This window comes from Crinia signifera, chromosome 11 (genome assembly GCF_055691185.1).
Source record: "Crinia signifera chromosome 11, ASM5569118v1, whole genome shotgun sequence".
In the NCBI taxonomy this organism is placed as follows: domain Eukaryota; kingdom Metazoa; phylum Chordata; class Amphibia; order Anura; family Myobatrachidae; genus Crinia; species Crinia signifera.
Window position 1 is genome coordinate 8,697,900 of NC_139227.1, and position 23,919 is coordinate 8,721,818.

The following is a 23,919-nucleotide window of genomic DNA, read 5'->3' on the forward strand; positions in this document are numbered from 1 at the left end:
ATTTCTCTAAATATATATAGACAGAGTAAGAAGATGCGTGGCCAAAGACACCGTTTCATTTCGACACCTCACCCTGACTTGGTTTTATGGGTGTAATGCCAGTTCCAACTTCGCCGATGCCTCCCGCAAGTCAGTCCTCGTTAGTATAGTGGTGAGTATCCCCACCTGTCACGTGGGAGACCGGGGTTCGATTCCCCGACGGGGAGGACGATACAAGATTTTATGGAGTTCGGCGTTTGATTGCGCCTGGTTATGGACACTCAAAGTCCGAATCTAATGGTAGGGTCAAATATACACCTTGGTTTTTGTATATTTCTCTAAATATATATACACAGAGTAAGGAGATGCGTGGCCAAATACACCGTTTCATTTCGACACCTCACCCTGACTTGGTTTTATGGGTGTAATGCCAGTTCCGACTTTGACGACGCCTCTCCCAAGTCAGTCCTCGTTAGTATAGTGGTGAGTATCCCCGCCTGTCACACGGGAGACCGGGGTTCGCTTCCCCGACGGGGAGGACGATACAAGTTTTTATGGAGTTCGGCGTTTGATTGCGCCTGGTTATGGACACTCAAAGTCCGAATCTAATGTTAGGGTCAAATATACACCTTGGTTTTTGTATATTTCTCTAAATATATATACACAGAGTAAGAAGATGCGTGGCCAAAGACACCGTTTCATTTCGACACCTCACCCTGTCTTGGTTTTATGGGTGTAATGCCAGTTCCGACTTTGCCGACGCCTCCCCCAAGTCAGTCCTCGTTAGTATAGTGTTGAGTATCCCCGCCTATTACGCGGGAGACCGGGGTTCGATTGCCCGACGGGGAGGACGATACAAGTTTTTATGGAGTTCGGCGTTTCATTGCGCCTGGTTATGGACACTCAAAGTCCGAATCTAATGGTAGGGTCAAATATACACCTTGGTTTTTGTATATTTCTCTAAATATATATACACAGAGTAAGAAGATGCGTGGCCAAAGACACCGTTTCATTTCGACACCTCACCCTGACTTGGTTTTATGGGTGTAATGCCAGTTCCAACTTTGCCGACGCCTCCCCCAAGTCAGTCTTCGTTAGTATAGTGGTGACTATCCCCGCCTGTCACGTGGGAGACCGGGGTTCGATTCCCCGACGGGGAGGACGATACAAGTTTTTATAGAGTTCGGCGTTTGATTGCGCCTGGTTATGGACACTCAAAGTCCGAATCTAATGGTAGGGTCAAATATACACCTTGGTTTTTGTATATTTCTCTAAATATATATACACAGAGTAAGAAGATGCGTGGCCAAAGACACCGTTTCATTTCGACACCTCACCCTGACTTGGTTTTATGGGCATTCAGTTCCGACTTTGCCGACGCCTCCCCCAAGTCAGTCCTCGTTAGTATAGTGGTGAGTATCCTAGCCTGTCACGCGGGAGACCGGGGTTCGATTCCCCGACGGGGAGGACGATACAAGTTTTTATGGAGTTCGGCGTTTGATTGCGCCTGGTTATGGACACTCAAAGTCCGAATCTAATGGTAGGGTCAAATATACACCTTGGTTTTTGTATATTTCTCTAAATATATATATACACAGAGTAAGAAGATGCGTGGCCAAAGACACCGTTTCATTTCGACACCTCACCCTGACTTGGTTTTATGGGTGTAATGCCAGTTCCGACTTTGCCGACGCCTCCCCCCAAGTCAGTCCTCGTTAGTATAGTGGTGAGTATCCCCGCCTGTCACGCGGGAGACCGTGGTTCGATTCCCCGACGGTGAGGACGATACAAGTTTTTATGGAGTTCGGCGTTTGATTGCGCCTGGTTATGGACACTCAAAGTCCGAATCTAATGGTAGGGTCAAATATACACCTTGGTTTTTGTATATTTCTCTAAATATATATACACAGAGTAAGAAGATGCGTGGCCAAAGACACCGTTTCATTTCGACACCTCACCCTGACTTGGTTTTATGGGTGTAATGCCAGTTCCAACTTTGCCGACGCCTCCCCCAAGTCAGTCCTCGTTAGTAAAGTGGTGAGTATCCCCGCCTGTCATGCGGGAGACCGGGGTTCGATTCCCCGACGGGGAGGACGATACAAGTTTTTATGGAGTTCGGCGTTTGATTGCGCCTGGTTATGGACACTCAAAGTCCGAATCTAATGGTAGGGTCAAATATACACCTTGGTTTTTGTATATTTCTCTAAATATATATACACAGAGTAAGAAGATGCGTGGCCAAAGACACCGTTTCATTTCGACACCTCACCCTGACTTGGTTTTATGGGTGTAATGCCAGTTCCAACTTTGCCGACGCCTCCCCCAAGTCAGTCGTCGTTAGTATAGTGGTGAGTATCCCCGCCTGTCACGCGGGAGACCGGGGTTCGATTCCCCGACGGGGAGGACGATACAAGTTTTTATGGAGTTCGGCGTTTGATTGCGCCTGGTTATGGACACTCAAAGTCCGAATCTAATGGTAGGGTCAAATATACACCTTGGTTTTTGTATATTTCTCTAAATATATATACACAGAGTAAGAAGATGCGTGGCCAAAGACACCGTTTCATTTCGACACCTCACCCTGACTTGGTTTTATGGATGTAATGCCAGTTCCAACTTTGCCGATGCCTCCCCCAAGCCAGTCCTCGTTAGTATAGTGGTGAGTATCCCCACCTGACACGCGGGAGACCGGGGTTCGATTCCTTGACGCGGAGGACGATACAAGTTTTTATGGAGTTCGGCGTTTGATTGCGCCTGGTTATGGACACTCAAAGTCCGAATATAATGGTAGGGTCAAATATACACCTTGGTTTTTGTATATTTCTCTAAATATATATAGACAGAGTAAGAAGATGCGTGGCCAAAGACACCGTTTCATTTCGACACCTCACCCTGACTTGGTTTTATGGGTGTAATGCCAGTTCCAACTTTGCCGATGCCTCCCAAAGTCAGTCCTCATTAGTATAGTAGTGAGTATCCCCGCCTGTCACGCGGGAGACCAGGGTTCCATTCCCTGACAGTGAGGACGATACAAGTTTTTATGGAGTTCGGCGTTTGATTGCGCCTGGTTATGGACACTCAAAGTCCGAATCTAATGGTAGGGTCAAATATACACCTTGGTTTTTGTATATTTCTCTAAATATATATACAAAGAGTTAGAAGATGCGTGGCCAAAGACACCGTTTCATTTCGACACCTCACCCTGACTTGGTTTTATGGGTGTAATGCCAGTTCCAACTTTGCCGATGCCTCCCCCAAGTCAGTCCTCGTTAGTATAGTGGTGAGTATCCCCGCCTGTCACGCGGGAGACCGTGGTTCGATTCCCTGACGGTGAGGACGATACAAGTTTTTATGGAGTTCGGCGTTTGATTGCGCCTGGTTATGGACACTCAAAGTCCGAATCTAATGGTAGGGTCAAATATACACCTTGGTTTTTGTATATTTCTCTAAATATATATACACAGAGTTAGAAGATGCGTGGCCAAAGACACCGTTTCATTTCGACACCTCACCCTGACTTGGTTTTATGGGTGTAATGCCAGTTCCAACTTTGCCGATGCCTCCCCCAAGTCAGTCGTCGTTAGTATAGTGGTGAGTATCCCCACCTGTCACGCGGGAGACCGGGGTTCGATTCCCCGACGCGGAGGACGATACAAGTTTTTATGGAGTTCGGCGTTTGATTGCGCCTGGTTATGGACACTCAAAGTCCGAATCTAATGGTAGGGTCAAATATACACCTTGGTTTTTGTATATTTCTCTAAATATATATACACAGTGTAAGAAGATGCGTGGCCAAATACACCGTTTCATTTCGACACCTCACCCTGACTTGGTTTTATGGGTGTAATGCCAGTTCCAACTTTGCCGATGCCTCCCCCAAGTCAGTCCTCGTTAGTATAGTGGTGAGTATCCCCGCCTGTCACGCGGGAGACCGGGGTTCGATTCCCCGACGGGGAGGACGATACAAGTTTTTATGGAGTTCGGTGTTTGATTGCGCCTGGTTATGGACACTCAAAGTCCGAATCTAATGGTAGGGTCAAATATACACCTTGGTTTTTGTATATTTCTCTAAATATATATACACAGAGTAAGAAGATGCGTGGCCAAAGACACCGTTTCATTTCGACACCTCACCCTGACTTGGTTTTATGGGTGTAATGCCAGTTCCAACTTTGCCGATGCCTCCCCCAAGTCAGTCGTCGTTAGTATAGTGGTGAGTATCCCCACCTGTCACGCGGGAGACCGGGGTTCGATTCCCCGACGCGGAGGACGATACAAGTTTTTATGGAGTTCGGCGTTTGATTGCGCCTGGTTATGGACACTCAAAGTCCGAATCTAATGGTAGGGTCAAATATACACCTTGGTTTTTGTATATTTCTCTAAATATATATAGACAGAGTAAGAAGATGCGTGGCCAAAGACACCGTTTCATTTCGACACCTCACCCTGACTTGGTTTTATGGGTGTAATGCCAGTTCCAACTTCGCCGATGCCTCCCGCAAGTCAGTCCTCGTTAGTATAGTGGTGAGTATCCCCACCTGTCACGTGGGAGACCGGGGTTCGATTCCCCGACGGGGAGGACGATACAAGATTTTATGGAGTTCGGCGTTTGATTGCGCCTGGTTATGGACACTCAAAGTCCGAATCTAATGGTAGGGTCAAATATACACCTTGGTTTTTGTATATTTCTCTAAATATATATACACAGAGTAAGAAGATGCGTGGCCAAAGACACCGTTTCATTTCGACACCTCACCCTGACTTGGTTTTATGGATGTAATGCCAGTTCCAACTTTGCCGATGCCTTCCTCAAGTCAGTCCTCGTTAGTATAGTGGTGAGTATCCCCGCCTGTCACGCGGGAGACCGGGGTTCGATTCCCCGACGGGGAGGATGATACAAGTTTTTATGGAGTTCGGCGTTTGATTGCGCCTGGTTATGGACACTCAAAGTCCGAATCTAATGGTAGGGTCAAATATACACCTTGGTTTTTGCATATTTCTCTAAATATATATACACAGAGTAAGAAAATGCGTGGCCAAAGACACCGTTTCATTTCGACACCTCACCCTGACTTGGTTTTATGGGTGTAATGCCAGTTCCAACTTTGCCGATGCCTCCCCTAAGTCAGTCCTCGTTAGTATAGTGGTGAGTATCCCCGCCTGTCACGCGGGAGACCAGGGTTCGATTCCCTGACAGGGAGGACGATACAAGTTTTTATGGAGTTCGGCGTTTGATTGCCCCTGGTTATGGACACTCAAAGTCCGAATCTAATGGTAGGGTCAAATATACACCTTGGTTTTTGTATGTTTCTCTAAATATATATATACACAGAGTAAGAAGATGCGTGGCCAAAGACACCGTTTCATTTCGACACCTCACCCTGACTTGGTTTTATGGGTGTAATGCCAGTTCCAACTTTGCCGATGCCTCCCCCAAGTCAGTCCTCGTTAGTATAGTGGTGAGTATCCCCGCCTGTCATGCGGGAGACCGGGGTTCGATTCCCCGACGGGGAGGGCGATACAAGTTTTTATGGAGTTCGGCGTTTGATTGCGCCTGGTTATGGACACTCAAAGTCCGAATCTAATGGTAGGGTCAAATATACACCTTGGTTTTTGTATATTTCTCTAAATATATATATACACAGAGTAAGAAGTGCGTGGCCAAAGACACTGTTTCACTATATAAAATCAACTTCACTGCTACGTGGATAGTGGGGGAATAAAAAGATCAGAGGACGTGTACCGCCGCCCCTCGTGGGCTCGCTACGCTCGTCACGCTTCGTGTTGGCGTTGATAGTGGGGGTGGCGTTAACAATGGGGGCCTTAAATCGGGTCTCATCGCATACCTTAAGTACTGATATGCGATGGCATACGATGGGCGCCCTGCTAGGAAACAAGTACCAAATTTTGTTGTGCCGGAGTCATTGGAACTCTAGCGGGTGATAATGATCCGGTATGCTTGCATATTCCATGTTCTCCATCATCTGGTAGAATGACCTGTGACCTTTAAATTCTTGATATGCCATTGGTGCAGCTGGCTCCATAATTAGACCAGGAACGAAATGCCCTACAGTCTCCTGTAGAATTGGCAGCTCAGGTACTTGCAAATCCACACGATTGCGTCTGTACAAATTACCTTCCACATCCGAAAGATATGAGCGTGGTGCACAAAATGGTTGCCCCTAACAGCAGACCGTCCGTGTACTGCCGCCTCCTCTACCATTCTCAAAAAGTGTCTATTGTAATGGTAATTTTCAAGCAGCAGCCAGGTGGAGCGCCGGTACCCGGACCGTAGACAAGGAGATATGCGACGGCACATCTTCATCTCCTGACTGTGTTGCCCCATCCCTATGTCTCCCACAACTTCATCATGATGCCTTGCTCACCCTGGCTGGGCTATTCAGAGTCAGCTCCCACCTTTCTATGGCTCAGCTTCCCACCCCCCATGTGTGCCTCTGCCACCTACCTAAGCCCGCCCCCAGGTGACTCAAGGACCAACCCTGGTGATGCAAGGCCCACCCCATGGCTTATACTTTCTCTTTGAAATTATTTTTTAAAAGTAGGCAAACCCTGGCTTAGCACGGTTTAAGGCCCATACACACTGGGCGACTTTGAGCTGAAAGTCACTTAAAACAGCCCAGTGTGTATGCCCCAGCGGTGAGCGCTGAGCGCTGCTGCGCACTCCCGCAACATCGCTGAGAAAGCCGTTCATCTGCTGGTTATATATTGGTGCCGGGCAGGGGAAAGCTGCTCAGTGTGTATGCCCCGAGCGGCTTTCTCCCCAGCGATGTAAATGATCATAGTTGTCCATACACGCTGGGCATAGTCGCCCAGTGTGTATGGACCTTTAGTTGGATCAGCGATTAGCTGCAAATCCATTCACAAGTTGCTCACCATCGAATGATCTTTCCAGTGTGTGCAGTCTGTGCAGTCTGTGCGTAGTCCGGGAATTACTCGGCGGCTGCGATAAAAACAGACTGATTGAGGCCAGAGCTGACGTCACACGACTTCCCTTCAAATGCACGGGCACGTCTGCATTTTCCATGACACTCTCAGAAAACGGGCATTTGGCAACCACTAACGCCGGCTTCATGTCAATCAATTTGCGTAGCGCCAGCGACAAAAATATTGCAGGATTTTATTTCAGGATGTCCTTGTGCATGCACAGTCATTTAATTATCGCTGCACCTGCGAGTCCGCAGCCGTGTGATCAGGGGTGGGATGTTCAAACATCCGCAGACCAGCTCTGCCCCTCGTCGCCGCTCATCACATACATAATTATCGCATATGATCTAACATATGCGATAATTATGGCAAAGGACAACTCTTGCATTAAGAGCTATCGGCTCCCCCCTCCCTCCTTTACCCGGCGCTGCTGCCGCTGCAAAGGTCTCTCCTCCTCCCTGCACCCGGAAGAGGATCACATATCTCCCAACATCTGGGCTGGCAGAAAGGGGGCGTGGCCTATACTCGCGGCGCTATTCGAGGCCACATTCCCTTTCTCGCCGCGGTGGGGGCATGCCTAGCCGCTCTGTGAGCTGCTGGTCAGCCCCCAGCCCCTCTGCCTGCAAGAATAGATGCTGTGGGCATGCGGGACACTGCCGGCGGCGGGAGGGACTGGGGAATGTCCCAAAATATCGGGACGTTCCTGCGATAAGCGGGACAGTTGGGAGGTATGGGATCATAGTGCAGGGAGGAGGAGGTCACAGCACGTCCGGGCAGCACAGCTCTGTGCTGCACGGACACAGGTGAAGGGAGGTCGGTGCAGGGCGGCGGGGGTCTGTGCGGGGCAGCGGGGGTCGCAATAGAAGCCCATAGGCTTCTATGGGGCATCGCCAGATTTTTCTGGCGATGTCCCCCGTTGTGGTAACCCGGCGGAGGATGCTTAGATCTAAGCATCCCAAAATGCGGTACAAACCCCGTGAACGGGGTTTTTACCTCATTTTTAGTTTAGATAATCTCCCCGCAGGTCTCAATAACCCCCATAGCCCCTTCAGTGTACTTATTTCATTAAATATGTATTAAATATGTAATAACTGTCATCTATCGATCCTTACTCTATGGAATATCTCATGTCCTTAGCCTAATATCTATCCATCCTTCCACCCATCTCCATCATCCCTCCCTCCCCCCCATACGCAGTGTATGCAGCAGGTGTCAGCAGCGGTGCTAGGGGCAGTCTCCTCCCCGCCGGGTGTGACGTGCAGCTGGGGGAGCCGCCTAGCAGAGTGCCGGTTACGTATGCTGCTGCTGCTGCTGCTGCTGTATGTGCGGGCAATGTGTGACTAGGCCGCGGCATGTTAGTGAGAGCGGCGGCCCGGCTATGCGCTGTTACACAGGGACAACCATCTGCCATGAGCCGGGCACTGAGCTCCGGGAGCCGAGGTACCTCTGCCTGCTGCAGTGCAGCCGCTGTAACTCCTGTACGTGGGAATACATAGCCAGGCACTGTGGAACTACAATCCCCAGCACACACACATCCTTATATGTAGAAGAGTGTGTCTGGCCATGCTGGGATATGTAGTTCCACAACATCAGGAGAGCCAGTAGTGTGTGTACAACATGTAGCCTGTACAGCAGGTCACCTATACACCGCAATATAGCAATATATATATATATATATATATATATATATATATATATATATATATATATATATATATATATATATATATATATATATATATATATATATATATATATATATATATTGGGGTGTACGGAGGGTGTGGGGGAAGCTATGCGTATGTGTAGCCATCTGTGTGCATAGCATAGGTGTTTCCTATTTCATTTCAATTCCATGTGGTGGCCCCTGATAGTTATTTTTAATCGAAAGTATATTGTTCTATATAACAGGAAAGACAGTATGATCATGTTTGTAATATTATACATTCAATAAAAATGACACACGTGGGGAAATGTAATTAGGTCCATTTTTTTTCTTCTTTTAAAGTGGCAATCATTTACTAGTCCCATGCCTTGTAAATGATTGCCCCTTTAAAAAAAAAAAAAAAACAACGTTTGAGAACAGCCAGCAAATCACCCCTTTGAAAAACTTGGACCCTATTATGTTTGCCCCTTTAACCTTTATGCCCTTTGAACTACAGTATGCTCCTCGTTTTGTGTGTATTTGTAATACCTGCCTTTTTTTTTTTATCTAGGTGACCTTTTAAATAGCAACAAAACAAAAAGCACCGTAAGTATCTACTACTGCATCTATACAGCCTATAAAAAATGTAATTTACAATTTTCACTTAAAAAAAAAAAAATGTAAATGGAAAAAAGGGGACTTGTGTTTAGGGGCCCCATTAAGAATGCTAGGTAAATGTACTGGTTCCAGTTGATCGATCTACAGTATCTAGATCAGTGATGGCTAACCTTGACACTCCAGCTGTTGTAGAACTATATATCCCAGCATGCCCTGCTACAGTTGTGCTATTTGGCCATGCTAAAACGGATTCATTTCATGCTGGGATGTGTAGTTCAACAACAGCTGGAGTGTCAAGGTTAGCCATCACTGGTCTAGATAGACAGTCAAAAGGTCGACATGAAAAAAGGTAGACACATGACATGAGTTTTCATTATTTATTTTTTGAATAGGCTTGTTCTTACTTTACCACAGCAGTGGGGAACCTCCGGCCCACGGGCTGTGTACGGCCCCCGGAGCCGGTTTTTGCAGCCCGCCCACCCTCCCGACGGCTGTACAGTGAGTCTAATACAGGGGAAATGTTGCAAGATCTACTGACCTCTGTATGAGACTCCCTGCACAGCTGCCGGACCACACAGACCGGCAACTTGTAACCTGCGACAGCAGCCGGGGCGTGGGACGGCTGCCGCAGGATGATTTGTAGGTTCCCCACCCCTGCTTTACCATCAATGTCGGCATAGAGGGAGAATATTAGAGCATAATATACTAGAACATATACAAACCAACAGTATGGTGAGCAAAGCGGTACACTAATTGGGGGTCCTTGTGACATAAAAAATGTAAATAACTCATGTAGATCTTTTTGACAATGCTGACCTTTTGCACGTCAACCTTTTGGCATGGACCGTCACTGTCTATCTAATAATCCACACTTATGTACTACTGAGAGTTTATTTTATACTACAGTAATTCATATAGTTTATTATTCACTGGCAAAATGATAGTATGTGTTTTAATGACTATTACCGACAGCTGAAAACTCAGTGTCAGATGATATTATGGGGGATATTCAATCTTCACAATTTTGGGAGTAAACAAAAAAAAAAGGTTTTCCTCGCAATTTTTTCTTGATCCTTCGATTCAAGTGATTCAATTAAACTCCCTTTTTTCTCTTCAAAAATGTTCAATCTTTGCCCAAAAACACGTAGGATCCATGATAAGTTCCCAGGCCTACGTGACCCCGAAGGAAGGGAGGTATCAATTTCCGCAGTTAATATCCCCCATATGCTTCATTCTCTAGATTCTAATTCTATTCTGGCAAATACAGGTAGCATTCTTCAATGATGTTCTTTTTTTCTAGAGTCTAGAAAAAAAGAACATCCTTGAAGAATGCTACCTGTATTTGCCATTTCTCCCTGTTTTGTTTCTTCAGGCAGCTACTGTATTCATAATGTATCAATCCACACAGTGCCATGGTCGCTACAGCTTTAGAAAGCCTTACAGAACGCTGTTTGTTCTTTGTACTATAAATGCTGCATGCACAAACGTGTAGGCATTACGAATTTAAACATGGCACATTACCAGCATTTTCTAAGTTCTAATGCCCGACAGGGTACCTGCTTTCAGTATTACAATGATGTCAGGATCCCTGAGCCGGCATTTTGGATCACTGTTGACAAAGTGACTACATGCCAAAAAGCATTGTATTGTGATTTTTTTATTCCTTACAAACTACTGTAGAAGGGAATTTGATTACCCACTGTAATTTACCATGGGTCAAAACGGGATCGCCTAGTGCGGTGGTTCCAAAACTGTGTGCCTAGGTACCCTGGGGTGCCTCGGGATGTTTGCAAGGGTGCTTCGGGTTGAGGGTCCACTACCAAAACCATATTATGTTCCAAGTGATAGGCAAAACCAGTGTTTGTGGCTGCCAATAAAATGTATGGACAATTAGAACGACTGGTACAGATGGAGCCCCGCAAGCCATCGGAACAGGGCGCGCGTGCAAGAGACGCTTGCGCACCCTGTTCCGACAGAGCTCCCGCTGCCGTCCGCCGCCTCCCCGGTTCCCTTTGCCAGCGGTGATGTTATGGCGAGTGCCGGCAATGAATGACAGGGGCTGCATCTGTATCTTCCCAACCACATAACTAAACTTGAGGGTGACAGTTAAGCACAATTTATGTTATTTTTTTATTTATCCATCAAAAACATTTTTTGACTAGGGGTGCCTTGCAAAAATGCTGATATTCTCGGGCACCCTGGTCAAGAAAGTTTGGGAACCACTGGCCTAGTTAATGCCTGTTAGTTGTATGTTAACATATAAAATCTGTGGAAAGTTCTCAGTTTCGTGTGTTAATGCTGTCGTTGCACCCAATAATCCCAATATTATCGGGGATTTTTCCTTAACCCACCGAGGCAGGTGAAGCAAAAACCTTGCAAAAAAAAATTGCTGATGGCTGCTGGCTTCTGGGCTAATTGGATAGCTTTGGGGTTCAATTAGCCTGCAGTGATTTACCACAAAGCATTGATTTCCCCCCTAAAGCATTTAAAGCAGTCTTCTGCTCCGTACACACGGTTCGGTGTAGTCTATTTTTCTATGTGATGTTGCTTATATACGCCGCATCGAATCTGGATCGAATAGCAAGGCAATCGCAGGTAAGTTATTCGAAGCAGAATGTTCATCTGAATATTTTTGGAATAGTGTGTATATACATAGTAACTTTTTTTCTGTATACAGCCAAGTACTACTCACCCCACATTCTTTTTGTATGTATGACTTCCTGTGCTTGTCTGATCACTGACGTGGTTCATTTGTCGGTGTTTTTGCTTTTTAGATCTGTGTGGAGGGAAACATAGCGAGTGGAAAAACCAGCTGTCTTGAATATTTCTCGAATACTCCAAACCTTGAGGTACCCCCAGTCTGTGTGACCACTTATCCTATTTGGCATGGTGTAATCCGTAAGACCTTCTGTCTGGGCAGCTTGGGTGCAATGTATTGCAGATTTAACGCAGCAGTAATAATTCCGCTTACTGTCACTTTGTCATATAACGTGTTGGTCTTAAAAGTTTGTGTCTCTTGGCACTTCGGTTATCTTTAGCGGTATGCAGTTAATTTGGCAACAGTCGGGTTCCCAGCGGTCACAATTCTGATGCCAAAATCCTAAATGCTGACGCTTCCGCCAGCCAGAATCCTGGCGCACAGGGTCTATTTTGCCTCGTGGAGGTCCACGAGGCAAAATAGGCTATGCCTGAGGTGCGCACAGCGAGCCCCCCTCCCCCGTCACCATTTCGGCAGCCAAGACACAGCTGTCGGGATTGTGAACCGCCGGGATCCCGTGTGCAGGCAATTCATACTGAACCCCTTTAACCCAGCAAATATAGAATGTTCTATTAAAGCAAAATTGCAGACCTATAACTAGCTGGTTGTAAGGACTATTTCACATGCTCTGGCTCCTGCTGGGCGGCGAAACCCCACACGGCCAGGAAGCTGTGCTGCGCACAGTGGTTTACAATGGAGGGGATGGCCACAGCCCGGCAGCCGTCCCTTCCAGTGGTGGGATCTATCTGCAACTGGGCCGTGGCCGTCCCATGTGAATGGACACAATTGTGCCCATTAACAACTACTGAGTGCGGCACAGCATTTGGCCGTGTGGGGTTTCGCCGCCCAGCAGGAGCCGGAGCGTGTGAATAGCCCTAAGAAGTAGAAAGGGCCAAATGGCATCATCCCGTGATAAGTGGCCCTTAAGCTTGGGCACTTACTACTGCATGCCCCAGCCTGACACTGTTTGTACATTCTATCTTTTCACTTTCTCTCTGCAAGGTTTGATACAGCACCTCTCCCCCTGCACATCCGTAACTCCTGGGTGAATCATCAGTACAGGCTTTGATCAGTTCCCAATGAGGACAAGTTACAGTGGCGATTTCTGCTGAAAAAATGTCTTCTGTAGGCCTCACTTAAACTAGAACCAGGAACATTGCTAGCAGCACTGTGGGGAATTGGATGCATGCTCTTTCCTCAAGAGGGAATAGATAAATTGCAAATCCACATGAAGGGGGAAAAAAGTGTGTGTGTGGGGGGGGGGGGGGGGGGGTAGGTTATTGTTGGGGCATTATCTGTCTTGTAAATGGAGATATGAATGAATGATAATTTTAAACATAATTTGTTTTTAAGGTCTTGACAGAGCCCGTAGCAAAATGGAGGAATGTCCAAGGCCACAATCCACTGGTAATGATGGCAAACAAATCATTTATTATATATATATATATATATATATATATATATATATATATATATATATATATATATATATATATATATATATATATATATATATATATATATATATTGGTGGTGGGCGGCAACAATTACAATTTTTAATTGCATTAAATTCTTGGATTACCTGTGATTAATTGCATTGTTAGGCACATAAGTGTCGCTTACCTACAATCTCGTTGCCAGCAGTTCTATGCTAGTTGCCATGGGGGGGGTGGGTGGGTTCCATGCTTGTTGGGGGGGGTACATGCTTGTGGGGGGGGGGGGGGGATACATGCTTGCTGCCATAGGGGTTAAATGCTCGTTGCCAGGGGGGATACATGCTTGCTGCCATAGGGGGTTAAATGCTCGTTGCCAGGGGGGGAATACATGCTTCCTGCCATAGGGGGGTAAATGCTTGTTGCCAGCGGGGGAAATACTGTACATTCTTGCTGCCATAGGGGTTAAATGCTCATTGCCACTGAGAAATACATGCATGCTGCCATAGGAGTTAAATTCTCATTGCACAGGGGGAGATCAATTGAAGGGAGGGAGGGGGATCGATGCCACTGAGGCATAGAGTCTCTGACCGTATTAGAGATCCAGCATCTCTTCAAAGATGGCCGCCGCAGCAGTCGCTAGAGGTACAGGAATATTTATAGCGTGTCTTCTCAATGGTGGCGGCCATTTTGGCCACAGGGTCGTTCACTCTCCCCCGTTAACACAATAATTATTTTAGTCACATTTAATTTGCTGTCGTGTTAATGTGCCCAGCACTAATATATACATATCTATATATATATGAGCGAACTTGAACGGGTGCCCCCATTAAACGGCCACAGCGTTCAGCCAAACAGCCCAATATACACAAATAAGTGGCACGCATGTTACTTCAAAAGGACAAGAAAGACTCACTCCTACATCAACGTTTCGGTGTTTATTAATACCGTCTTCAGGATACAATGTGACATATACAGTACACACTAACCTTTAAATAAGAAAGTACCAAGTAAAGACGAGACATGCTAATTGCTGTGTGTTGGACGCCGCGCCACTGCACAACGATGTCACATTATTAACCAGCTGACATACGGTGACCAAGAAGAAAATAATAAAATAACCTAAACAGCACACTACTATAATATACAAAAAATAACATACAGACATGATTACAAGAATACTTCTACTAGACCAATCAGCTGCAAATGCTATATAATAAAATAATCCACCCACAATAAAGTCCCACAAATTAAACCCTCATTAATTTAAATAAACAAGTTACTTTAACAGGAATATATGACGTGCGTTTTGTATTTATTGTAACTTTCTATCTTTGTTCAGGGTTTAATGTACCTGGATCCTTCAAGATGGGGGTTAACGCTGCAGACCTATGTTCAACTGACTATGCTGGATGTCCATACAAGACCAACGGTAATGTCTTTAACGTCTCCGTGAAAAACATAGCACCGCTGTCTCTCAGCTGATGGAAACATAGAATTTCTTGGAACATGTGCAGTTCAGTAGATAACTCACTGATGCAGTAGCAGATTAGGTGGCCAATCCCGGGATCGGCGGGATCCCGGGATTTGGCCCCAAAAAGTCTGGGATTTCAATCCCGGGATTGGAGCTTCCAATCCCGGGATTTCGGGATTAGACTACCCACAGGCGCTCTGCCTGCCCACAGCCGCGCCTCCAGCTCCCTGGTTGGTGGTCCGGCTTCCCCGCACCTGGCCACCCACACAGATCCTGGCTGTTCTCACCGGCACACTGCCATAAAGGTAATGGCGGAGGAGTTTTATTTTTTATTCGGGTCTCCAATCCTGGGATCCCCGGGATTGGGCATTTTTCAATCCCGAATTCCGGGATTGAAAAAATGCTCTGGGATTTGCATCCCTAGTAGTAGATAACTTGATCACGTTCTATGGGATTGCTGTCTGAGGTTATCTCTGAGCTTTGTTTGGTGTGGAAGGGTAACTATTGACAACCATTGTTGTACTGTCACTGTTCATAAACTGAGATGATTGGGTGCTGATGACCAGATTACCACCTTGGAAGAAGATATGACACCATTTTTAAAGCTGACCATGATGAAGACCTTCAATAGTTTGCATCCATTTGCTGGGTCCCCTTACATTTCTATTTTGATTTTAAATATTCTCCTCCTCCACAACCCACCCCCCACCCCCTCCATTATTTTTTAAGACATTACACTATTTGGTGGTCCATGTTGACATTGACAACAAAAATACATATGAAAAACTCATGTTGACGATTGCTACATTTTCTAGTATTGGTGCAATTACTGACTTGTACCTGTCATTTCCTACAGATGGCTTCTGTTAAAATGATGGAGAGGTCCCTCCACAGTGCAAAGCACATATTTGTAGAAAATCTTTACAAAAGGTACAGTCGTCTCTTTTTTTTTTTTCTACAGCTTAACTATACTGTATATAAACATAGCAATAGTCTTTCACTGTGTGACCATTCTTGGCTCATACAGCTTATTCCTAATGCCAGGTCAAACCTAATGTACAGTATGTGGTAGTGCCTGTATTCTGTGTATACAGATAGAGCCATCCTCATCTAGCCCTTTAATAGGGTGAAGTGAGCCAGAGCTGTCGGACTTAATCCTCTGCTAATCCCCTACTGTATTGTTCTATGTATTGTAGTGCAGCTGAGAACAATAGGCCTTGGTGAGCCATGGCTCTCCAGAGAAGGCTAGCTGAGGAAGGCTCCATCTGTATGTTATAAGCATCTTTAGGAACCTTGCATCTCTCCTTGGTCCAATAGTACTCATGCATATTGATCTCACCGCAGTATTAGCACCTTGTTTTCAGGTTCAAGGACAATGTTTTCCTCATGTAACAAAATCTACTGCCACCTGCAGCAACTAGTACTCACTGCATAACCCTCCACTTCTCTCTTAATTCTGAATTTACTGATGTTGCCCATAGCAACCAATCAGATTCCAGCTATTACGGTGTGTACCCACAGTACGATTTATGTTCTGTATGATATTGTATGAGATTTCCCAGGAAAGTCCCAGTGGTCAAAAGCATAAGATTTGTGCTTAAAATAACGTACAATGTGCATAAGATATCATATACGATATGACATCACAGCTGTACTACACTTTACTATCTTATGCTTTCTAGCCAGATTGAGTTGCATGCTCACCCGAGCAGCTCCCTGCCAGACGACCGGCGGGAGCGCGCATCGTACGTTGGATAGTGCATACACACGGTAAGATATAGTGCACAATCTAGCATGCTATTCGAAACTAGCTAGATTTTGCACTATATCTTACCGTGGGTACGTACCTTAAGAGTTCACACCGGGATTTTTTTAGGGCAGGGTGCTGACCACCGGGCAGGGTGTCCATCTAAGAAGGAATTTGTCAGAAAGAGTGAACTAGAATAACCCCCCATGTGAGGCCATGTTGTCTTTTCCATGCCGCGTAGACAACCAGTACTGCCCCACCAGGGGTCCAAAAAGATAGGCATGTCCCTGGTGCAGAGGCGTAGCTAAGGCGGAGCCGGTGGAGCATATGCTCCGGGCGCAGACATGTCATCTGGCGCCGGAGATCTGCCACCGGCTCCCAAGCACTGCTCGCCCGCTCCCTTCTGTGCCCGGCATCGGTGGGGGAAAGTAAAAACCGGCAAGCGCAGACACTGCGCATGCGCCGGTTTAGGATGCGGTGCGCCAGCGCCATGACGTCACGGGGAGGGACGCCGCGGGGGATGCCGGAGATGAGGAGGGGGATATTTCAGGGGCGGACCAACCGCCGGTGCCCAATGCATTAAATGGTCCGGTGACGCTGTCCGTCCAGCATGCCGGTGGCAGGGGGGACACAGCCAGGCTTGTCAGGGGGCACCTGTAATTATTATTTTTTTATTCCAATCGCCGCGCTGCTGTTTCTGGCAGCAGCTGCAGCAGGAAGAGGCTGAAGAGCTCTATGCGCTCTTGTGCTTCCTCTTGCTGCTCAGTCCCTGTCCGGCGGAAGTGTCACACAAGCAGCACCTCAACGGCACAAGGAGACACCACCGCAACAGGTGAGTAGAAAAATGAGGGGTCAAATAGCAGTAGAGGGGCAGTGGCGTAGCTAGGGCACCAGCCTGAGACTATTTGTTTCCCCCTTTTAGCCAGTGACTTTTCCCCAGGGTTGCCGACCCTCCCGGAATTTCCGGGAGTCTCCCGAAAATCGGGTCCTCCTCCCGGCCCCCCGGAAGGGTGGGCAACCCTCCCGGATTCAGGGGAGACCCCCGCTGTCCCCTGGATCGCAGAGGAGGGGGCGTAGCTAAAATGACACAATCGTGTCATTTTAGCCCCGCCCCCTCCATGGAGATCCCTGAATTTGCTGGTTTACCAGCATGGGGGCGGGGCTTATTGATGTCATGCTTAAGCTCCGCCCCCTGAGCGGCTACTGAAACGCTCCTTTCCCGGCTTCTCCCGGAGAGGAGAATAAGAAATTCGGCAACCCTGCTTTTCCCTTACACCTAGCTCCCCACAGTCACCACCAACGTGACGGAGTGGGAACTAAACCCCCCCCCCCATAATATCCTGAACTTTGGGATCACCACGCCAGTGACCACTACAGGGGGAGCAGCCTGTGGTGTCCTGTTCTTAGTATAAAGGGGGGGCAGCCTGTGGTGTCCTTTTATTATACAGGGGGAGCAGCCTGGGCATTACGGTGTGTGGTATAATGTTTGGCCGCGCACCCTTTTCGCCTTGCAAGGGTCCCACCTACTGGCGCGCGAAACATGCCCATGCTCCGGGCACCGTGGAACCTAGCTACACCACTGCCCTGGTCCAGAACTATAGCTCGACCACTATTGATTGACGCAACATGATTTTTCTCTTTCAATGGTCCTGGTGACACAGCTCAACACTGGGATGTAGGAGGGTCCGAAGGAGCCAGGCACCTATCCTAAAGCTTTAGAGGGTAGGCTCCTCCCCTACTGCATCCCTGGACTCTCCAGTTCGTGTTAGGTGCCCACTGGAGTGGGTGCTATTCTAAAGGGCTGCGGAGCAGCCGAAGAAATAGAGTAGTTAGGGGATTTTTATTATTTTATTAACTGTTACCCTAGCTAGGTAGGCACAGTGTGAGGATTTTCATAGTGAATCCTCACACTGCTAGCGCAGCAGGAGCTGACAGAAGCGCGTCCTGTCAGCTATCTGTGCACAGGGTAGACACTGTCTGGTCTCCCTGTGCTGCGCTCATAGCCTCTATTAAGAGGCTGCCTGGGCTCCGGAGTAGCCTGAAACCGGCTCCACGTTTAGGTGGGGATCATGGGGGACAGGCGCTCCGTGATGGCGGCGGCCATTTTATGCGGAGCTTACACGCTGAGCTCCTGACTGAGAGGACAGCAGCGCTGTGACAGGCATGTTCCAAGTGGTCCCCATTTGAGGGGGAGACACTGGAACAAGGAAATCCTACCTAAGGAGCGGCTAGCTGGGGGTGGTTGGCGCCAAGAGGTCACGGACCCCGCAGCAGCAGGGACTTTTGGTCTCTTCCTTCACTCTGACTTTGGCGCCTTTCAGAACGCTTGCAGCGGAGCTGAGCTGGCTAATTGATCCTGGCAGAGTGACTTGGATTTCCTGGGCATCGCTTCCCCGCAGTTGAAACCTACAGACAGCTAAGTGACTGGGTGCATTGACTTTGTATAAGCGCTTGTACAATTGTTTGCACTGTGTATATTGAGATATATATATATTTTTCACTGGCATCATGTCTGAGCATCAGGCTGTGGTTTTGGGGGAGGGAGCCCTTAGTGCACTGAGCGCGTGCAATGTTTGCACACAAAAGCTCGAGGGAAACCTCAAAGCTATTTTTGAAGGGGTGGGGTTTACCCTGCGCCCCCTTATTGCTTCAGCCTGGGTCTCTAAGGCCATTATAGAGTGGGCTGGTGAGTTATGCACCATGCTGCAGGCTGACCCTGGTGCTTTGCTGGTAGCAGAAAAGATTAAGGCCGCGGCAGAATATGCGGTGGAAGCAGAGGAGGAAGCTCTTAAAATGGCTACCAGAGTGTCCACAGTCTCCATTAATGCCAGGAGAGTACTCTGGCTTAAGGCCTGGGAAGCGGACAATGAGTCCAAAAAGGCCCTAGAATTGTTAGCTTTCAAGGGAAAGTTACTTTTTGGTTCTGAACTTGAGGAGATTATAAAACAAGCCACAGGCGGCAAGAGTACGTTTCTGCCGGCCTCCTCAACAAAGCAGTCATCCAGATTCGCTGCTTTTAGGCCGTCCTTTCGGCCCTCCCCTAGAGGTGGTGCGTCCTTTCGGGGACAGTCGTTCAGGGGAAGGTTTCAGACCTCCAGGGGCAAATCTCAAAGGTCCAAGTTTGGCTCTTTCCATAAGAAGCCTGCCTCTAAAGGAGAGGATAAACCCTCCGCATGACTGCCTGGGGATAAGCCCGGCAGGGATAAAGGTGGGGGGGCGTCTCACACACTTCAGGGACGCTTGGGCTTCTCTAGACCAGGATACCTGGGTCTTAGAGATTATTACCCAGGGTTACAAAATCCCTTTCAGAGGGCGCCCTCCGAAGAGGTTCATCCCCACACCCATACCAAAGCAGGCGCTCCTGCGCACAGCTCTTATGAGAGCGGCTCATTCCCTTTTGGAAAAAGGGGTGGTAATTCCGGTTCCCAGGGCAGAGTGGAAGAAAGGATTTTACTCCACGCTGTTCCTGGTGCCCAAACCAGACGGGTCTTTCAGACCAATACTAAATTTGAAGTCCTTAAATGTTCACCTATGGGTAGACCATTTCAAAATGGAGTCCCTAGGGTCAGTACTCCTGAGTCTGGACCAGGGAGAATTTTTGGCGTCCATGGATGTCCAGGACGCATATCTGCACGTTCCCATTCACCCGGAACATCAGACGCTATTGAGATTTGCCATAGGAGAACTGCATTTACAGTTCCGGGCGTTACCCTTTGGGCTAGCAACCGCACCAAGGGTATTTACAAAAATAATGTCTGTGATGGCGGCAGTGCTGAGGCTCAGGGGAATCACAGTAATACCCTATTTGGACGATCTCCTGTTCAAGGCGGAGTCAGCAATCCTGCTGCAAAGTCACTTGAGAGAGGCCATCAGTTTTTTGCAGGCTCACGGCTGGATTTTAAACTTACAAAAATCTCAGTTGGTACCATCACAGAGGATCCAGTTCTTGGGAGTCATACTGGATACCCATCTCCATCGGGTATTTCTCCCGGAGATAAAGGCCAGGGACTTGGTCACCCTAGTTCAGGAGATTCTCAGAGCTCCGAGCTTGTCAGTATGGAGGTGCCTCAAACTCCTGGGGAAAAGGGTGGCGTCATTCGAAACGCTTCAATTTGCCAGGTTCCACTCACGAGTATTCCAATGGAACATTTTGTCAGCCTGGTCAGGAAACACTTTGTCCATGAAGACGGAGTTGATAGTGCTGTCTGCGGACACTCGGGACTCCTTGAAATGGTGGACAGAGGTAGATTCCCTTCAATGGGGTCGGTCATTACAGACCTGGGACTGGTTGGTAGTAACTACCGATGCCAGTCTCAGGGGCTGGGGGGCAGTAGCCCTGGATCTCAGGCTGCAGGGCCTGTGGACGGCAGACGAATCAGTGTTACCAATCAACAGAATCTTCCTATGGGCGGAACAGAATGTTCCTGCCATATCGGCTATATTCATTCCAGGAGTGGAGAATATAGAAGCAGACTTCCTGAGCAGGGAGGAGCTCAAGGAAGGAGAATGGAGCCTACATCCTCAGGTGTTTCACCAGATCACAGCAATGTGGGGAACTCCGGATTTGGACCTAATGGCATCCAGGTTCAACCATCAGGTGCCCAGGTTCTATGCCAGAACGAGAGATCCGCTAGCAGAGGCAGTGGATGCCATGACTACTCATTGGCAGGGAGACCTTCTTTATGCATTCCCTCCAATTCCAATGTTAGCGAGACTGTTGAAGAGGATACAGGACCAGAAGGTTCCGGTGATCCTTGTGGCCCCAGATTGGCCAAGGAGGTCTTGGTACTCGAGGCTTCAGAGGTTATCAGTGGATTCATGGCGTCTACCTCTGAGACCAGACCTGTTAAGACAAGGCCCATTCAATCACCTGGATTCCGATCAATTGATTTTGACGGCTTGGTTATTGAAACCGCCATTTTAAAAAAGAAAGGATTTTCTGACGCAGTAGTGCAGACTATGATAAAAGCCAGAAAGGCTGTTTCTTCGGCAAATTATTATAGAGTCTGGAAGACTTATATTAGATGGTGTGAGAGGCAAAAAGCTCACACATCTCACTTCAAATTATCAAAAATGTTGGATTTTCTACAAGATGGATTTTCTTCGGGCCTAAGCCTTCAGTCGTTGAAGGTGCAGATTTCGGCCTTGTCCATCTATTTTCAAAAAAGAATTGCCATTTTACCGGAGATTCAAACCTTTTTACAAGGGGTATCCAGACTGAAACCCCCTTACAAGCAACCAGTAGCACCTTGGGATCTGTCACTGGTTTTGGATTGCCTTCAGAAGGCACCTTTTGAGCCTTTAAGGTCGGCTGACTTTAAGTTCCTCACGTGGAAGCTAGTGTTTTTGTTAGCAGTAGCATCTGCTAAGAGGGTGTCAGAGCTGGGAGCCTTGTCATGCAAATCTCCCTTCTTAATTTTTCACGATGACAGGGCTGTTCTGAGAACAGTGCCGCAATTTTTACCGAAGGTAGTCTCTGCCTTCCATTTAAATCAGGAGATAGTTCTACCTGTGTTTCAACCCCCAGAGGGTTCCAAGAAAAGGGACAAGTTGAAGACTTTGGATGTTGTGCGTGCCTTACGCATATATGTGGACAGAGTGAAGAGTGTTAGGAAAACTGACACTTTATTGGTACTGTATGACGTACATAAAATTGGTTGGCCTGCATCTAAGCAGACCATTGCTAGGTGGTTGCGTTCTGTGATAGCCTTTGCATACACCAAAGTGGGTAGGCCTGTACCGGCCAGAATAAATGCGCATACCACCAGGTCAGTTGCCACCTCTTGGGCGGTCCGACATGGGGCCACAGCTGAGCAGGTTTGCAGAGCTGCCACTTGGTCATCTGTTCACACATTTGCCAAATTCTATAGATTCCATGAGTTCGCGTCGGAGGACGCATCATTCGGGCGAGCAGTGCTGAGAGCTGCAGACCTGAGCGTACCCTCCCAAAGGACCGGCTCTGGAACGTCCCAGTGTTGAGCTGTGTCACCAGGACCATTGAAAGAGAAAAAGGGATTTTTGTAAGAACTTACCGTTCGAATCCCTTTCTCTGATATGGTCCTGGTGACACAGCGATCCCTCCCTTACGCTCAGTAAGTATGCCAGAAGTTTCATGATGTTCATGTTAAAATGGTTAAAAGTTAACAGTTTTTCTGTTATAAAATGTGCATATAATATGTGCAGGCGTTTGTACTGAGTTAATGTATTCCAGTGGCTTTGAAAGATTGAACTGAAGAGTCCAGGGATGCAGTAGGGGAGGAGCCTACCCTCTAAAGCTTTAGGATAGGTGCCTGGCTCCTTCGGACCCTCCTACATCCCAGTGTTGAGCTGTGTCACCAGGACCATATCAGAGAAAGGGATTCGAACGGTAAGTTCTTACAAAAATCCCTTTTTTCATGATTTTCTACATTTTTGGCACATGCTGCATACTTTGTCATCCACGTGGACTGCAAGAAGCATGGTACGCGAACGCAGTACATTATTTTGGGGGTCCGCGTACTACAAAGTAAATATTTACACCCCAAAAAGCTAAAAAAAACCTTCATGTCGAGCCTTTGCTTGTGTCAACCTTTTTGCAGTGTCGACCCTGTGCATGTCGGCCTACTATCTGGTCACTGTCCCAGAAACCTTTTGATAGTGACTGGATCAGGAGAACAAACGTATACCATTATTATCCAATTGTGTCAGAGCAAGAAACCTACTGGCGTAACACTATATGCAAAACCCATTATTGCAATCGGAACGAGCGTTAAAGAAAAGGAAATAATGTCATTGGAGAAAAAAACGGTACTTGTGTATTATCTGGGCGCCCGATGTTGAAATTGTATGCCAGTACCTTAAGCATGTGATGCGACGCGATTTCCAATGACATTCCCTTGAAGAGAAAATTGCGTCGCATTGTATGCTATTGTATGGTATACAATGCGACGCGATTTTGGCTAAATGCCCCCCATTTTTATATGTAGAGGCACCCAGATGCCTGTTTTATGTGTAAAGTGGCCCCCCAGACCCCATTTTTAATTGTATACCCACCCTGATGGCTAAATGCCCCCCATTGTTAACGCCACCCCACTATCAACGGCAACCTGAAGCGCAGCGAGCCCGCGAGGGGCGGCGGTACGCGTCCTCCGACCTTTTCATACCCCCACTATCCACGTTGGAGTGGAGTTGAATTTATATAGTGTGGCGAGCGCAGCGAGGCGAGCGGACGTGTATTACTTCACATGTAATTCGCGGGGCCCGCTGCTCTCGCCACGCTTCGGGCTCGGTGGCTTGCTGCGCTCGCCACTATATATATAGGATCAACTCCACGCCGACGTG

General features: G+C 47.5%; 1 protein-coding gene and 8 non-coding genes across 12 annotated transcripts in view; all 9 read left to right on the forward strand.

Annotated features, from left to right (window-relative positions):
• Nucleotides 1–134: 134 nt before the first annotated feature.
• On the forward strand, nt 135–206 carry TRNAD-GUC (transfer RNA aspartic acid (anticodon GUC)). The gene has a single exon. It is a non-coding gene; the product is annotated as a tRNA-Asp (tRNA).
• Nucleotides 207–1,999: 1,793 nt separating this feature from the next.
• On the forward strand, nt 2,000–2,071 carry TRNAD-GUC (transfer RNA aspartic acid (anticodon GUC)). The gene has a single exon. It is a non-coding gene; the product is annotated as a tRNA-Asp (tRNA).
• A 239-nt stretch (nt 2,072–2,310) lies between these two features.
• Nucleotides 2,311–2,382, forward strand: TRNAD-GUC (transfer RNA aspartic acid (anticodon GUC)). The gene has a single exon. It is a non-coding gene; the product is annotated as a tRNA-Asp (tRNA).
• Nucleotides 2,383–3,864: 1,482 nt separating this feature from the next.
• Nucleotides 3,865–3,936, forward strand: TRNAD-GUC (transfer RNA aspartic acid (anticodon GUC)). Its single transcript has one exon. It is a non-coding gene; the product is annotated as a tRNA-Asp (tRNA).
• A 550-nt stretch (nt 3,937–4,486) lies between these two features.
• On the forward strand, nt 4,487–4,558 carry TRNAD-GUC (transfer RNA aspartic acid (anticodon GUC)). Its single transcript has one exon. It is a non-coding gene; the product is annotated as a tRNA-Asp (tRNA).
• Nucleotides 4,559–4,797: 239 nt separating this feature from the next.
• On the forward strand, nt 4,798–4,869 carry TRNAD-GUC (transfer RNA aspartic acid (anticodon GUC)). Its single transcript has one exon. It is a non-coding gene; the product is annotated as a tRNA-Asp (tRNA).
• Nucleotides 4,870–5,108: 239 nt separating this feature from the next.
• Nucleotides 5,109–5,180, forward strand: TRNAD-GUC (transfer RNA aspartic acid (anticodon GUC)). Its single transcript has one exon. It is a non-coding gene; the product is annotated as a tRNA-Asp (tRNA).
• Nucleotides 5,181–5,421: 241 nt separating this feature from the next.
• TRNAD-GUC (transfer RNA aspartic acid (anticodon GUC)) lies at nt 5,422–5,493 on the forward strand. Its single transcript has one exon. It is a non-coding gene; the product is annotated as a tRNA-Asp (tRNA).
• A 2,648-nt stretch (nt 5,494–8,141) lies between these two features.
• The window catches only part of TK2 (thymidine kinase 2), a 29,369-nt gene continuing 13,591 nt past the window's right edge, over nt 8,142–23,919 (forward strand). Inside the window, exons 1-6 of one of the 4 annotated variants that reach the window (XM_083165582.1) lie at nt 8,142–8,364; nt 9,141–9,175; nt 11,962–12,036; nt 13,299–13,352; nt 14,721–14,810; nt 15,709–15,782. In XM_083165582.1, the coding sequence (XP_083021708.1) occupies nt 8,277–8,364; nt 9,141–9,175; nt 11,962–12,036; nt 13,299–13,352; nt 14,721–14,810; nt 15,709–15,782 (416 nt within the window). In that variant the 5' untranslated portion in view covers nt 8,142–8,276. Of the gene's footprint in view, nt 8,403–9,140; nt 9,176–11,961; nt 12,037–12,978; nt 13,044–13,298; nt 13,353–14,720; nt 14,811–15,708; nt 15,783–23,919 lie in introns of those variants that run through there. The other 3 variants (XM_083165583.1, XM_083165581.1, XM_083165584.1) reach the window with 3 other exon arrangements.